The sequence below is a fragment of the Orcinus orca genome, chromosome 10, assembly GCF_937001465.1.
Source record: "Orcinus orca chromosome 10, mOrcOrc1.1, whole genome shotgun sequence".
NCBI lineage: Eukaryota > Metazoa > Chordata > Mammalia > Artiodactyla > Delphinidae > Orcinus > Orcinus orca.
In genome coordinates, this window is record NC_064568.1 from 92,215,571 (window position 1) to 92,233,547 (window position 17,977).

Sequence of the window (17,977 nt, forward strand, 5' to 3'; positions counted from 1 at the left end):
TCCATCCTGAAGTTATCTACAGTTCCGCAATAAATCGCCTTATTTAGAACAAAAGAGGCTTCTATCACCTGGGAGCTTCCGAGGTGATAGAGCTCCTAAATGGAGCTCAGTGTCAGGAATAAAAGACTTCCTATCACTCACAAAAGTCCAAGAGCTTTAGGTGCTCTGTGTCAGGAACCAAACATATATTTCTCATAACATCACAGATGTCTTGGGAAGTGCAAATTTTGGTAGAGTACCGATCATCCCCAGCAGTGAACCCTTTACAGTTTGCTCTGACTGCACAATAAATGTTTGCAACCCCTGGACCACCTCAGGTGCTTCTGTGACCTGGGGCCTTGGAGTCAGCACAGCCTCCTCTACATGCTGGACCACCAGGCCTGGTCCAGCAGAGGGTGGTAGGCAGATGAGGTGAGGCCTTGGTCTGGAAGTTCTGAACCGGACCCTGAGATTGCTCGTAGTAGGTGATATCAGGGTGACTCAAATTCGATCTGGGTTTAATTTTTTTTCCTTCTTAATGAGCAACATTAATCATTTATTGGAAACAATCTAGGATCATACAGTATATGCTTAGACATCTGCATCTGATCGTTTGGTCTGTTTTTGTCGAAGAAGAAATAGTCTGTGTGAAAACATCCCAATTACCTTTTGCATATGCTGTTGGAAGTTATTTGGGTGGCTAGTTTTTCTGAGGAGAAGTAACCAGGGCATGAAAGAACCATGGAAGTAATGCCACAGATTGTGTATTTGTGACACCACCACCCTTGCCCCTCAGCAACCAGTGAAGCAGATTTTAAAGCTGAATGATGAAGGATTAAATGTGGAAGGAATGGAGTATTTGAAAGAGTTGGAATTGAGTTCGTGCTAAATGGAAGCTCTATGCTCTGTCGAAATATTGGTATGGGATTTGGGAGAACTAGTTCCTATTTTCAAGTTTTTGAAACTCTGGAAGGTTTTCAGAGCACTTTTTCGGGGGTGCCTTTGTGCAGGGGACTGTTTATATTCATAACTTTCAATCCATTCAATGGATGACCAAGCCTCGTTATTTCTTCCTTTAGCAGCTCTCATATTTATATATTTCTTCCTGCAGTAGTTGGGGGTCTTTCAGCTGAAAGTGACAGGAACTCAAACTAAATGAGCCATAAGATAAATGTGTTAGAAGGACTCTCGGAAGCATCAAAGAACTCAAGGGCAGGAAGTGGCTGGCGTTCAAATACAAGTACTTCTTCCTGTCTCCCCATCTCCTTCTCTGTCCCCACGTGTGTCCCTTTCGTTTCTTTCTCTCTCACTGCAGACCAGCTCTGTCTGCTTTTCTGGTCCACATGGTTAGAAACATGGCCTCGACATGTCCCAGATTTTACAGCATTAAGATTTTACAGTCATTAAAGAAAGACTGGTTTGACTTTCTTAGTCGCAAATCCAGAAATCCCATCAGGCACCCACTTGAGACCAGTTAACTGTGGTCAAGGGATCGTGGGACTGTGAGTGGTCCAGCCTGAGCCCCTACGTGTGTCTTCCCTGCCTTCCCCTCCCCCACCCCAAGAAATCATATATATAACGTGTGAATTTATATGCCATATAAAAATATAGCAACAACCCATGGGAACCAAATGGCTGGAGTGCAGGTTAGTATAATTCTCCAAAGAAAAGGTGCTGTTTCTAGAATAAATGAGGAATGGGGTTCTGGACTAAAGAAAAGAGTGCCTATATTCACTACAGCTCCTCTCTGCCCCCACTGAGCCTGGGTGTTAGAAGCTTTCACCTTCATCACAATGATTTGCTTACTGGACTCTTTTTCTCCTGTTTTACACCAGTTCAGTCCATCTTCCATGTTGCTGCCACTGTGGTCATTGCAAAGTGAGAATGTGATCCTGTCATCTGCCAACAAGCTAAAGTCCAGCCTTCTTAATAATAAAGCACATAAGTCGTACATGCACTGACCTCAGCCTGTGCCCCCGTTTTTCTCTCTTTCTTCCCCTCCCAACTGCTCTTTGCACACTACTCCCATCACGCCCAGCTCCTTACCTCTGTTGCTTGGCTAGCTCCGCTTTTACCTGGACTGCTTTTCCTACTTGTCTTCTCAGTAATTGTCTTTCAGAATTCAGCTCAGGCTTTGCCTCCTCTGGAAACCTTTCCTGATCCTCGCCCCCACCCCCTGCAGTGTAATTATTCCATCTTTGTATTCCTGCCAAACCCTGTACAGTCAACTGTCTGTGTCCACGGGTCCCACAGCCAACTGCAGACTGAAATTTTCAGGGCCAAAAAAAAAAATTCCAAGGAGTTCCAAAAAGCAAAACTTGAATTTGTCACACTCCAGCAACTGTTTACGTAGCATTTATATTGCATTAGGTTTTGTAAGTAATCCAGAGATGATTTACAGTATATGGGAAGATGTGTATGGCTTGTATGCAAACACTACAACATTTTATGTAAGGGACTTGAGCATCCTTGGATTTTGGTATCCATGGCCGTCCTAGAACCAATCGCCCAGGGGTATCGAGGGAGAACTATTCTGCGTATTGTACGCTTTCCTTTTCCTGGTTACTTTCCTCTAAAAGAATCTGAGAGCCTGATAACTAGTTGGCTCTTATTTCTGTCCCAATTAGCTCATAATACATACTCAGTAAATGCCTATTAAATGCACGCAAAGGTAAATTAATTCTTTGAAGACACACTGCTTCATGAGCCCTTAGAAATTTGAGCTGCCATATAGAATAGTACTTTCCATGACATAGTTGTTTCCTACAGCTGTGAGGTCCCTGGGATCAGGACCCATGCTGCCTCATTGCTGGTAGATGTGCAACAGATGCTGTCAGTTTGCTTTGAGTCTTTAAGATGCTTGACATCTTTACAGTTGGGCAATATTGACATTATTTGGTGTGCATATATAGGCAACTGTAAAGGAAATGATTGATCACCTTGCAAAAGGATAGCAGTTACTTGACAGCTTTTTAAATGTGAAGTTGGTGTCCATCAATAGAACTCACCAGTAATAAGAATGATCATTCTGGCTGGTGTCCCTTCTTTGATGCCCAGGAGCAGATATGCTCAAATACAGGCTGGAGTTAGCGCTGGCAGAGATGCTTTTGCAAATAGCAGTGATGAAGACAGTTCTGATCACAGAGGCTCTCCTTTCAATTTCAGTCCCGCTTCTCCAAGTTGAATGAAGCGTAACTCTTCTTTTTTTGTGACGCTTCACATCTCTGATATTAGGAGAAAGAGATGAAAAAGCAAAAAATGTTGAAACTTGGCGTTAAAGGGAAAATTTTGACGTGACGTGAAATGTAGGACTTTAATTCCTTTTGGTCTGGTTCAGTTCTCATAATACAGTGTGGGGACACATGACCACATTTGGCATATGTCTTTCATGTTAATTGTACTCTTTCAAATGGACAAAATTGAAAAGTAACCACCAACAGGACATTGGCTCGCCGATATTTATAAAACCAGAGAAATAGTGTTTGTAGAGGGATCTCAGGCGCAGTTTCCAAAATCAGTAGTGGCCTGAACAGGCAGTTAAGTTGCAGCTGAGTCTGCAGATGTGAACAGTGGATGAATTGTATCCAGAGAAGAGGATGACAGGATAGCATGAGTGCAGAGAGACACACTCCTTCGTGCAAAGCAAAGCCAGCCCACATAGAGTGGACTTTTCTCCCCCACGGGAAGCCCTTTTGATTCTGGATTTGGGGGCTAGGAAGTACACAGTGTGTTTTGTTTTGATCCTTTTGACACAGAACTCAATGAACTATAGCAACTCTCTTGTCATGGCCATATGAACCTTTTCGCCTTTTCATTTTTCTTTCTTCATTTGATTCAGCAAATACTGAGCACGTATCTACAGTGTCTATGCCTGTAATGATTAAAGAAATGAATTAGCACAGGCCCTGGCTCGGGAAACCTCCCAGCTTGAGCAGACTGTAACACACTTAGGATGGTGCCTGGTACATAATAAACACTCTATAAATGGCAGCTGTACTGTTAACTGGGGAGAGGACCCCCTCAGTAGATACCATCAAAACTGATAACAGTAGCTGCCGCATACTGAGTTTTACTGTGCACCAAGCATCGTATCAGTAGACACTTTGCTAAAATGCCCACAGTTCTAATTTAATATAAAATATGTGATTACATATGTAGAGTGTGTATTCGAGAGGAGAAGCTATCGACTGAGGCAGCACAGAGGAGGGAAGTCAGGGAAGCATTGGAGGAGGTGACATTTAGGCAGGTCTTGAAGAATGGCCAATGAGGTGAAGAGAAGCAGGGACTGCAGGAAGGGGAGACTTTCTTAGACTTCTACATTTTCTTTTCTTTTTTCCCCCGGACTTCCCACCAGAGGATTTCTTGGTCATTTGTGGAAGCTCTCAGAGCTGAAGAGATGGTTGACTCTTGACATAATATGTAGGTGAATAGGGGAGTTTGCTCCTGTCTTTTGGGAAAGGGGTGGGAATCCAGTAAACACACAAATATTGTCTGTATGGTGACACCTGTCTTGTCACTTCCACAGTTGAGTGGAAACGGGCTTTGACCAAGGACTGTTGTGTTATCTGCTACCCTGCAGCACTGTGGGAGGATTCACACTCACCCGTGTGGGCTATTTTAAGCAGCCATCGTGTGGGATAACACAGATTTACAAGGTTGTTTCAGTGAATGGTCATTCACCATGATGTTGCTTTAAAAAGTAAATTCTCAGAGTATTTTTGTTTGGTGGAATTATGGGCAATAAAATCATTAGGAAAACCAAGGTCTTGACCTCTCAGAATTAATTATATAGAGCAAAGGGAGTCTCTCTATCTCTTTCTCATGCACATACACACACAATCTGGTCAGATAGATATGAAATTCAGAGTAAGAAGTAGTGTCCTTAAGAAAGGTTTCATAAGGGAGTGACATGTGAGATGATGCTGAAATAGTTTAATAAGGAGAAATTTGAAAGGGAGTAGTCTTTGACTCACTTGGCAAAATCTCTGATGTGTATGTTTGTAGATATTTCTTTGCCTAAAATTAAATTATCTTGAGAAAAGTATTGGGTAATGACTTTCTGCCTGGAGAGGAGTTGAAGGGTATGAAAATGATTTTGGAAAAAAATGTGCTTTTTAATTTTCAAGAATAATTCTTTTATGTTTTCTCTTTGTGACTAGACCAAAAGTGACTAGAGGACAAAAATGCATGCCTAATGCATATTTGAGTTCCCTGTAGTACCTAAAACTGAGAGGGGGTGGCAACTACGTATTGGTTGAATGCTTTCTGGATGAAATGTTTTATAACTGGAGAACATGTTAGTGAAAGTGTGCAAGTAGAAAGGACGAATGAAAGGATACAGAGGTAAGGCAATTGAAAGTACCTTTACATTTGGTTTTTGTGGATCAGGAAAATGGTTACAGATCACATTTCTTAGAACACCAATGCCCTCTTATTCTTCAAGGAATATAGAATATGCTTTCTTTCTTTCCTTTTTAAAAATGGCAAGGTGAATTTTGCTGACATGCCAATGAGATGGGACTTCCTGATAAGAGTGGACTTTCTCTGTGCTGCATCCTGCTCCTAAGTCCTGAGGCTCGTTTGCCTCAGAGTGTATATCACCCAGCACATTTGCCTTATTAAAAACAGCTTGTGATAACTTTACAGGATGTTCAGCAGTTCAGAGATGCAAAGCTAACATTTTTAAGAGTGTGTGGAAGGTGGGACAGATATGTACAGCAAGCTGCAAGGAATTAAATGCTGGTCTGAATTTTACAAGTTGGAAACCGAGAGAAGGGAATGGGATTCTGAGAAGGTGGAGTTACATTTTATTGAAAACAGTGAAGACAATGACTTTCAGATTTTAAAAACAACTGGGGAGCATCTGTACCTTTGGCTCTTTTTCTAGTTGAAGGATCTTAGGAGCTGTGGGTCTCTTTACAAAAAAAGTTCTCACGATGTTGATTGGCATTGATGAAATATGAAAAATACTTGGTTTCCAAATTTGATTTATCTTTTTGCTCAGTTGTATGCATTAAGAAGTCCCCCGCCCCCACCCTTGCCCTTTGCAGGTCTGCGGGACTAAGCGTTGTGGCGGCACACTCATGGCAAGCATCGGAGAAGCAGGAGACAGGGAGGATAGGCTCAGGACCCAAGTCCCTCAGGTTCCCCTCAGTTGTTGGAAGTAGCATCCAAACAGTGTCAAAAGCCACTCCATTCCTCTGCTGTGGTGAGCCACCTCCACCCTCCATCATTACAGATTTCTCTAGACACCTCAGTGTCCCAGATTGTCTCCTATAGAGATGTGCATGAAGATCCTCCACTGACTTAGAATTGTACTAGCTTAGCAAAACATGGATGTCTATTGAAGAAACTTAAAAAGTAGGGGAAAGGGTCACCTTTGTGACCAGAGCCAACATTGCAGCTTGAACATCACTGAGCTGGAAGCCTGGGAGAGAGAAACAGGGTTAATCTTGATTAATGGTGGAACAAATTTTGGGCCTGTTGAGATTGAGAAGAGTGATTCCTTTGAGATCCTGATGGGTGAGATCGAAGCCACCTGTCTGCCAGAAAGGACACTGGACACTGGATCAAGAGAGACAGGAGACCTCCCTATTCATGTCTGACCCTACAGTACCAGCCAGGAGATCTCCCTGGGTCGGGGGTCAGGCCTGTGCCTCTGAGGTGGGAGAGCTGAGTTCAGGACATTGGTCCACCAGAGATCTCCCGGCTCCACGTAGTATCAAACAGTGAAATCTTTCCCAGAGATCCCCATCTCAACACTAAGACCCAGCTCCACTCAACGACCAGCAAGCTACAGTGCTGGACACCCTGTGCCAAACAACTAGCAAGACAGGAACACAACCCCACCCATTAGCACAGAGGCTGCTTAAAATCATAATAAGGTCACAGACACCCCAAAACACACCATCGGATGTGGTCCTGCCCACCAGAAAGATCCAGCTTCATCCACCAGAACACAGGCACCAGTCCCCTCCACCAGGAAACCTACAGAACCCACTGAACCAACCTTACCCACTGGGGGAAGACACCAAAAACAGCGGGAACTGTGAACCTGCAGCCTGTGAAAAGGAGACCCCAAACACAGTAAGTTAAGCAAAATGAGGAGACAGAGAAACACACAGCAGATGAAGGAGCAAGGCAAAAACCCATCAGACCTAACGAATGAAGAGGAAATAGGCAGTCTACCTGAAAAAGAATTCAGAATGTTATAGTAACGATGATCCAAAATCTTGGAGATAGAATGGAGAAAATACAAGAAATGTTTAACAAGGACCTAGAAGAGCTAAAGAGCAAACAAACATGATGAACAACACAATAAATGAAATTTAAAATTCTCTAGAAGGGATCAATAGCAGAATAACTGAGACAGAAGAACGGATAAGTGACCTGGAAGATAAGATAGTGGAAGTAACTACTGCAGAGCAGAATAAAGAAAAAAGAATGAAAAGAATTGAGGACAGTCTGAGAGACCTCTGGGACAACATTAAACGCACCAACATTCGAATTATATGGGTCCCAAAAGAAGAGAAAAAGAAAGGGACTGAGAAAATATTTGAAGAGATTATAGTTGAAAACTTCCCTAATATGGGAAAGGAAAAAGTTAATCAAGTCCAGGAAGCACAGAGAGTCCCATGCAGGATAAATCCAAGGAGAAACACGCCAAGACACATATTAATCAAACTATCAAAAATTAAATACAAAGAAAAAATATTAAAAGCAGCAAGAGAAAAACAACAAATATCATACAGGGAAATCCCCATAAGGTTAACAGCTGATCTTTCAGCAGAAACTCTGCAAGCCAGAAGGGAGTGGCAGGACATATTTAAAGTGATGAAAGGGAAAAACCTACAACCAAGATTGCTCTACCCAGCAAGGATCTCATTCAGATTCGACGGAGAACTTAAAACCTTTGCATACAAGCAAAAGCTAAGAGAATTCAGCACCACCAAACCAGCTTTACAATAAATGCTAAAGGAACTTCTCTAGGCAGAAAACACAAGAGAAGAAAAAGGCGTACAATAACAAACCCAAAACAATTAAGAAAATGGTAATAGGAACATACATATTGATAATTACCTTAAATGTAAATGGATTAAATGCTCCCACCAAAAGACATAGACTGGCTGAATGGATACAAAAACAAGACCCATATATATGCTGTCTACTAGAGACCCAATTCAGACCGAGGGACACATACAGACTGAAAGTGAGGGGATGGAAAAAGATATTCCATGCAAATGGAAATCAAAAGAAAGCTGGAGTAGCAATTCTCATATCAGACAAAATAGACTTTAAAATAAAGACTACTACAAGAGACAAAGAAGGACTCTACATGATGGTCAAGGGATCCATCCAAGAAGAAGATAATAACAATTGTAAATATTTATGCACCCAACATAGGAGCACCTCAATACTTAAGGCAAATGCTAACAGCCATAAAAGGGGAAACTGACAGTAACACAGTCATAGTAGGGAACTTTAACACCCCACTTTCACCAATGGACAAATCATCCACAATAAAAATCAATACGGAAACACAAGCTTTAAATGACACATTAAACAAGATGGACTTAATTGATATTTATAGGACATTCCATCCAAAAACAACAGAATACATATTCTTCTCAAGTGCTCATGGAACATTCTCCAGGATAGATCATATCTTGGGTCACAAGTCAAGCCTTGGTAAATTTAAGAAAACTGAAATTGTATCAAGTATCTTTTCCAACCACAATGCTATGAGACTAGATATCAATTACAGGAAAAAAACTGTAAAAAATACAAACACATGGAGGCTAAACAGTGCACTACTAAGTAACCAAGAGATCACTGAAGAAATCAAAGAGGAAATCAAAAAATATCTAGAAACAAATGACAAGGAAAACACGACGACCCAAAACCTATGGGATGCAGCAAAAGCACTTCTAAGAGGGAAGTTTATAGCAATACAATCCTACCTCAAGAAACAAGAAAAAGCTCAAATAAACAACCTAACCATACACCTAAAGGAATTAGAGAAAGAAGAACAAAAAACCCCCAAAGTTAGTAGAAGGAAAGAAATCATAAAGATAAGATCAGAAATAAATGAAAGAGAAATGAAGGAAATGATAGCAAAGATCAATAAAGCTAAAAGCTGGTTCTTTGAGTAAATAGCCAACATTGATAAACCATTAGCCAGATTTATCAAGAAAAAAAAGGGAAGACTCAAATCAATAGAATTAGAAATGAAAAAGGAGAAGTAACAACTGACACTGCGGAAATACAAAGGATCATGAGAGATTACTACAAGCAACTCTGTGCCAATAAAATGGACAACCTGGAAGAAATGGACAAATTCTTAGAAAAGCACAACCTTCCGAGACTGAACCAGGAAGAAATAGAAAATATGAACAGACCAATCACAAGCACTGAAATTGAAACTGTGATTAAAAATCTTCCAACAAACAAAAGCCCAGGACCAGATGGCTTCACAGGCAAATTCTATCAAAAATTTAGAGAAGAGCTAACACCTATCCTTCTCAAACTCTTCCAAAGTATAGCAGAGGGAGGAACACTCCCCAACTCATTATACGAGACCAGCATCCCCCTGACACCAAAACCAGACAAAGATGTCACAAAGAAAGAAAACTACAGGCCAATATCACTGATGAACATAGATGCAAAAATCCTCAACAAAGGACTAGCAAACAGAATCCAACAGCATATTAAAAGGATCATACACCATGATCAAGTGGGGTTTATCCCAGGAATGCAAGGATTCTTCAATATATGCAAATCAATCAATGTGATACACCATATTACCAGATTGAAAGATAAAAACCACATGGTTATCTCAATGGATGCAGAAAAAGCTTTCAACAAAATTCAACACCCATTTATGATAAAAACCCTCCAGAAAGTAGGCATAGAGGGAACCTACCTCAACATAATAAAGGCCATATATGACAAACCCACAGCCAACATCGTTCTCAATGGTGAAAACCTGAAACCATTTCCATTAAGATCAGGAGCTAGACAAGGTTGCCCACTCTCACCACTATTATTCAACATAGTTTTGGAGGTTTTAGCCACAGCAATCAGAGAAGAAAAAGAAATAAAAGGAATCCAAGTCAGAAAAGAAGCAGTAAAGCTGTCACTGTTTGCAGATGACATAATGCTATATGTAGAGAATCCTAAAGGCTCTACCAGGAAACTACTAGAGCTAATCAATGAATTTGGTAAAGTAGCAGGATACAAAATTAATGCACAGAAATCTCCTGCATTCCTGTACACTAATGATGAAGCATCTGAAAGAGAAATTAAGGAAACACTGCTATTTACCACTTCAACAAAAAGAATAAAATGCCTAGGAATAAACCTACCTAAGGAGACAAAAGACTTGTGTGCAGAAAACTATAAGACACTAATGAAAGCAATTAAAGATGATACAAACAGATGGAGAGATATACCATGTTCTTGGGTTGGAAGAATCAACATTATGAAAATGACTATACTACCTAAAGCAATCTACAGATTCAATGCAATCCCTATCAAACTATGAATGGCATTTTTCACAGAACTAGAACAAAAAATTTCACAATTTGTTTGGAGCCACAAAAGACCCCGAATAGCCAAAGCAATCTTGAGAAAGAAGAACGGAGCTGAAGGATTCAGGCTCCCTGACTTCAGACTATACTACAAAGCTACAATAATCAAGACAGTCTGGTACTGGGACAAAAACAGAAATATAGATCAGTGGAACAGGATAGAAAGCACAGAGATAAACCCACGGACATATGGTCACCTTATTTTTGGTAAAGGAGGCAAGAATATACAATGGAGAAAAGACAGCTTCTTCAATAAGTGGTGCTGGGAAAACTGGATAGCTACGTGTAAAAGAATGAAATTAGAACACTCTGTAACACCATACACAAAAATAAGCTGAAAATGGATTAAAGACCTAAATGTAAGACCAGACACTATAAAACTCTTAGAGGAAAACATAGGCAGAACATTCTATGACATAAATCACAGGAAGATCCTTTCTGACCCACCTCCTAGAGAAATGGAAATAAAAACAAATATCAACAAATGAGACCTAATGAAACTTAAAAGCTTTTGCACAACAAAGGAAAACATAAGACGAAAAGACACCCTCAGAATGGGAGAAAATATTTGCAAATGAAGCAACTGACAAAGGATTAATGTCCAAAATTTACAAGCACCTCATGTAGCTCAATATCAAAAAAACAAACAACTCAGTCCAAAAATGGGCAGCACACCTAAATAGACATTTCTCCCAAGAAGACATACAGATTGCCAACAAACACACATGAAAGAATGCTCAACATCACTAATCATTAGAGAAGTGCAAATCAAAACTACAGTCTCACCTCACACCAGTCAGAATGTCCATCATCAAAGAATCTACGAACAATAAATATTGGAGAGGGTGTGGAGAAAAGGGAACCCTCTTGCACTCTTGGTGGGAATGTAAATTGATACAGCCACTATGGAGAACAGTATGGAAGTCCCTTAGTAAAAATAGAACTACCATACGACCCAGCAATCCCACTACTGGGCATATACCCTGAGAAAACCATAATTCAAGAAGAGTCATGTACCACAATGTTCATTGCAGCACTATTTACAATAGCCAGGACATGGAAGCAACCTAAGTGTCCATCCACAGATAAATGGATAAAGAAGATGTGGCACATATATACAATGGAATGTTACTCAGCCATAGAAAGAAACGAAATTGAGTTATTTGTAGTGAGGTGGATGGACCTACAGTCTGTCCTACAGGGTGAAGTAAGTCAGAAAGAGGAAAACAAATACCGTATCCTAACACATATAATTGGAATCTAAAAAAAAAAAAATGGTTCTGATGAACCTAGGGGCAGGACAGGAATAAAGATGCAGACGTAGAGAATGGATTTGAGGACACGGGGAGGAGCAAGTGTAAGCTGGGACGAAGTGAGAGAGTGGCATGGACTTATATATACTACCAAATGTAAAATAGATAGCTAGTGGGAAGCAGTCGCATAGCACAGGGAGATCAGCTCAGTGCTTTGTGACCCCCAGAGGGGTGGGATAGGGAGGGGGGGAGAGTGACGCAAGAGGATATGTATAGCTGATTCACTTTGTTATACAGCAGAAACTAACACACCATTGTAAAGCAGTGATACTCCAATAAAGATGTAAAAAAAAAAAAAAAAAAAAGAAGTCCCCGGTCTGCCATAGTCTAATTAAGATACTAGTGACTTCGTAATGAATAGGTGAAATAAACATTTAGGAATTCTAATGAAATTAGTTAGAATTCTTGAGTAAATATATTTCTCTAGTATAATGTGCTGGCTTTGAAGAAAATTATTTTATTTGAAGTGTTTAGTTTCTAAAGAATAACTCAAGAAAATGGTTTTGTTATCTCTTTTGAAATGTCAATGATTTTGTATTAGAAAATAAGAAAATCATGTCCTCTTTTGTTACAAATCTTTGTGATTAAATTATAATTAAATTTTTAGCCATGAAAAGAAAGATAATAGTTTGTGAATACTAGTTTATAGTACTAAGAAGATTGCAAGGGAAATGATTGGGCTACCTAAGACAAAGAAATTATTTTAAACATCTTTAACACTGTTTTCATAACAGTCATACCAAATAATTATTCTAGCAACAGATAATTGTTCTAATTCTGTGCAAACTACAAATTATACTTGATGTGGCCATTCTTGTTTATCCACATGAACCCTGGAATGATGGTGCTGAAGAGCACTCATCTAGTGACCAAAACTGTATTTGACCCTTGAAGGAATCAAGTTCCCCGAAAATGTGCATCTGAAAGTAATGCAACACTAAAAATCTGTCTTGCAGTTTGAACTTCTACGTTTTCATAACAGTTTATCATGTTCATTCCGTGTTCTTATCTGCATTCCAACTTCTTCTCCTGGTATTATGTTTATTTATTGAAAAAGTGTTACATACAGTGGCTGCTCTATATGAGGTACTGACCCAGGCACTAGCATGAGACAAAGCCCCTGCCCCCAACGGGTTCACCTTTGAGTGGAGGTGAGACCCACACCAGCTGAACTAAGCCATAAAACAGGAGCACATGTGAACTAGTGCCACAGGAGCTATAGAATGCTGTGGAATTTCATAGGAGGAGGGGGATCACTGGTAACCTGCATTAAATAAAAAAATGATAACAAGAATCTTTTCAGTTGCTTTGAGTTTTTAGGGAAATCCTTCAGATATCTGGTCTTCAACTTTCTTACTGATAAGTGTTGAGTAAAAGCATAACCTGTACTCCATGACTGGTTTGAGGGACATGACCATTCTAAACTGCTTGTGATCAAAGGTTTTGAAACTTGAGACATAATTCAGTTCAGGGAGAGGCCAGTTTCTGGCAAGAAAAGAACAATTATGTCTGCCAGTACTATCAGGGCCCTTTCTCTGCAGAGTTTTAACATTTGTCTGAATCTGGGAGGGTGAATGCCTAAAATGAAAAATTGTTATCTTCCTTTTTACGAGCAAAAACAACTTTAGACTATTAACCGTCTGTTAGAAATGAAAGTTGGCACAGAATTTGGAATGATTATTACTAAGGGTAGACCCCCCAGTTTTGGGGTGGATTTCATTTTATTTCAAGTAACATTACTGTGAATGTAAATCTCTAGCTTTCTAAGCTTGTATGCAAAATAGCAAGCTGTTAAATACAGGTTTTAGGTAGGTAGGAAAAATTAACATACAGGAAATAAATTATTATTTCACTGTATGTAGCAACTACTAAGAGGAATTCATTGAGACTTTAGAGGGAAACAATGAACATACCTCGAAATTGGAAAGTAGCCTCTGTTGGCCATTTAAAGTAAGGAAAGTTGATTTAGGTCAAAAGGAAAGGAAAATGTCCTGGGGTTGAAAGTTAAGTGTTATAAGATGCCATTAAAGGGAGGTTGTAGAATCTCCTTTTCTGGAAATGTTTAAAAACAGGACAGATCTTCATCTCTCAGAAGTGTTGAAGTTCAGTCCTGCCTTGAGGCAGGAAGATTAACTGGATTACGCCTGTGTGGTCTCTCAAGTCTTTGGAAGAGCCCTTGAATGCAGTAAATATTTCACACTCTGTTGGCTGAAACTATTGTTTCATAGCTGTTCGTTTTAACCTTGGTTGTCATAAGACCAGAGTGAATGTATAAATAACAAAACTGAATTTGGATTTGACGTTGACGATGTAAGTTGTGTGTGTACCTGAATCAGTTTTAAAAGCATCAAAGTACATGTAGTGCTGAAACTATTCAGAGCATAATTTAGTCTTTTGTTGATGTGGAAAGTCCCTTCTTTCTTGCAAGTTCTCAATGACAGTAATCATTTAATAAGTAATTACAAAGCAACTACTATGGACATTGCAGGATACAAATATGAATTAGGTATGCTTCCTGCTTTTAAGGATCTTTGTCTACCAGGGGAGATAAAACATATGCACACATCATATACATGATAAGTGAAAAATAAAATAATCGGGATAGGAGTCACACCAAAAAAGGATTAAACAGTGTTGTGAGAGTTCAGAGAAGAGAAAGCAAATTCCTTTGGGTTTAACCAAGGAATACTTCCTGGAAGAAAAATATATTGAACTGGGCCTTAAGGAGTATGAAGCATTCTGAAGGGTAGAAATAAAGAAAATGACAGAGGTGGAATTGTCCTTAGCAACTCCAAGGTACGGAAAGTTCAGCTGAAGCTTAAGGAAGTTGGGGGACAGGGACATAGGCTGGAAGGGTCTCATATGGCCAGTCTCAAGTGCCAGGACAAAGTGCTTGGGTTCTGATTGCTCAGTGCTTACGATCCCTTGGCAATGATTAAGCATTAAAGGGTCTCTGTCCCTTTAGGATTGTAATTTACCATTAGAGTTGCAAGCGGGGGAAGGCTGTAACAAGGAGCCTGTGAAAGTCACTTCTGAGTCACCTGAGCCAGTTTGCTTGAGGAGTATGCTGAGAAACACTAGTTTCAAGGCATGTTAATAGGTGTTAATCTCCTCACCAAAAGTAATTGAGAAATAAAAAAGTTACACAGGGCTTCCCTGGTGGCGCAGTGGTTGAGAGTCCGCCTGCCGATGCAGGGGACACAGGTTCGTGCCCCGGTCTGGGAAGATCCCACATGCTGTGGAGCGGCTGGACCTGTGAGCTGTGGCCGCTGAGCCTGCGCGTCCGGAGCCAGTGCTCCGCAACGGGAGAGGCCACAACAGTGAGAGGCCTGCGTACCACAAAAAAAAAAAATAAAAGTTACACAACTAAATGGGTTTATTTGCTGGAGGACTTTTCAGAGACTTTAATATTGAGAATCGCATAGAAAATCTTAAGCAGGGTAAAATATGTACCATTTCTGGATGATGTAATCTTTATTTCATGGACTGTCTCATGAAACTGCTGTTCCTTGGTGTGCACTTTGGGGAACGTTGCCCGACGCATTTGCTAATGATGGCTGGAACATGAGTGGTGGTCATATGCATGGAAAACATTAGATGTGTGTCCTTATGGAGGCAGCATCAGCCATTCCTAGTACATAGCAGGCATTCAGTAACTACTGCAGAAAACTAAAGCATGCGAGAGTGAATTATTGATTTTTTAAAAAAAATCTTACTCAATTTTTTTTTTCTTGCGGTACGCGGGCCTCTCACTGTTGTGGCCTCTCCTGCTGCGGAGCACAGGCTCCGGACGTGCAGGCTCAGCGGCCATGGCTCACGGGCCCAGCCGCTCCGCGGCATGTGGGATCTTCCTGAACCAGGGCACGAACCCGTGTTCCCTGCATTGGCAGGCGGACTCTCAACCACTGCGCCACCAGGGAAGCCCCAGAATTATTGATTTATTAACAATACTTGGCCCAAGACTGGGAGTCCAAGATTTCCGGGAACGTGGGGAGTTTTGACAAAGTTTTGGCTATGCTAGAAATGGTAGCATCATGGAAAGTTAGAAGGAACTGGTTTAAATGAAAGTTGATCACTTTAGTGTTTCTTGTGAAGCCACAGAAGGTCTGGCTGGAGAGTTTCAGCAGACGCTGGAACCATAGACTTGGGAGAGAAGCCATTATTCTTTCTCACTAAATGTATCATTTAAAAAATTTTGGCTAAGATATCTCCTTGTTTGAATTATGGATAAGTAGCAATTTCTATATGCAACTTAGTCTAATACAAGAAAATAACCATCAATTTAGTCTGAAAGAAACTTCAGGGTTAATAAAGCATCAAACCTATGGTGTTTTTTCGCTTTTTTGGGTTTTTTTTAATAAGACAGTATCAGGCACCCTCATCTTCATCAGTGAATTTTTTTTCAGTCTGATTTACTCATGGAAGTTAATTAATTTTTAAGTTTAACGTTTTGTTCTTTCATTCAGGTATTTGCGTTTGATTATTGCTTTTGGTCCATGGATGAATCTAACACTACAAAATATGCTGGTAAGTTGGCTCTCTCTCTGCACTTGACGGTTGGGCCTCTGGCCTCTTCTTCCGTTATGTCTGTTTTCTTTAATTATTCTGGAGCTCTGTTTTTCCCATAAAATTCGCACTCATTCTTTCCAATTCTGGCACGTGGGCTTTGAAGTCAGTAAGGTTTGGTTTTAGGATCTGGTTCAGCCATTTACTTGCTGAGAAGCCTCGGACAGGTTTTTTCCCAAACTCATTAAGCTTCAGGTTCTTTACCTGTAAAGGGGATATGAAGTGTCCTCAGAGGTGTTCCAAGGATTAGAGATAACGAGGAACCACCTCAGGCCGTCAGTGGAAGCTGTTGTGGTTCTTACACGAAGAGGAGGTTTAATGTGCTGTGCCTTCCCTTGCCTCTAACTTTCAGGGAAGGCACTGCTCCGCTTAAGCAAGCAAAGCGCAGATGCTGTTGGTTTCCAGGGCCCCCTCGCGTCCTGAGTGTTCTAAAGTAGTCAGTGGTGATGTGAACTAAAACCGTACGTTCCTCGGGGAAACGTTGCCTCAAGGCCCCACATTTTGGTATTGTTCCTTCCTTGAGGCATTTTATCCCTACTCCATTAGATACAGAAGACTGAATTTTATTTGTGATCACAGGTGAATCTTCACCTTTCCTGGGAGTTAAAATTACTTTAGCTCAAGAGGGAAGCATTTGTTTTAGTGGAGGAAGTCTTTGTTCCTTCCCTTCTGACTGTGACCCCTTTTTCTTAGATATATAGTCTTAATGAGCGTTTTCTCCTTATTTCTACTTATAAGAATGTCAGCTGAATGACTTTACCATTTACGAAAGAAAGAGAGAAAGAAATATTGAAAGAAAAAGGAAGGAAGGAAGGAAGGAAGAAAGAAAAACAGTGAGGGGGTGATGGAGAGGATGTAGATCTTAAAAGATTAGAGGGTAAAAGAAGTTACTTGCTTACAGGAAATTTTGTTTATTGATAGCCTTTTCCTTGCTGCCTAAAGCAAATCTGTTGAGAAATTATTTGATGTATAATTTTTTCAAAAGTTAATGGCTGGAGCTAGGAAAATTCCTTCCATTGCTCACATTGGGTAAATTAGCCTTTCTTTCCAAACATCATTCCTGCAACTTCAGCAATGTATTTTATTAATGTGAGTAAATAGTTCTTCATATTGGTTGTAATTAATTTGTCTTTTTATCAGTCCTTTGGGAGTCCATATAATAAATTCTACAGAGTCTAGGAGAGTCGGCCTTGACTGTTAGCACAGTATAATTTTGTGCTGGGTGTGTGCTTTTGGATTTAAATAAACAAAAGTAAAACACTTCATACTGTGACAGAACCAGATGAGGACAAATGCTATGGCTATACAAAGTCCAATCTCTCTGTTCAGTTGATATTATTCAGGATATAGTCAGTTATAGCTCCCTGTATTAGAACTCTTACACAATTGTCAGATACTTCAGAGGACTCCTCATCCCTTATAGATAAAAATCTGTACTCTTTGGATGACATTTAAGATCCTTTATTTTATAACCCCATCTACCTTCCCCACCCTCTGCTCCCTGACTCCCCACCACCCCTTCTCTGCTCC

General features: G+C 40.3%; 1 protein-coding gene and 1 long non-coding RNA gene across 3 annotated transcripts in view; one reads left to right on the plus strand and one right to left on the minus strand.

Moving 5' to 3' along the window:
- The window catches only part of KIF13A (kinesin family member 13A), a 212,921-nt gene that overhangs the window by 97,646 nt on the left and 97,298 nt on the right, over positions 1-17,977 (plus strand). Inside the window, 1 exon segment of the mRNA XM_049716351.1 lies at positions 16,348-16,408. Within this exon segment, the coding sequence (XP_049572308.1) occupies positions 16,348-16,408 (61 nt within the window).
- The window catches only part of LOC117202691 (uncharacterized), a 38,752-nt gene that overhangs the window by 12,492 nt on the left and 8,283 nt on the right, over positions 1-17,977 (minus strand). For both annotated transcript variants that reach the window (XR_004485172.2, XR_004485171.2), the window contains exon 3: positions 2,988-3,203. This is a non-coding gene — a long non-coding RNA (uncharacterized LOC117202691). The remainder of the gene's footprint in view (positions 1-2,987; positions 3,204-17,977) is intronic.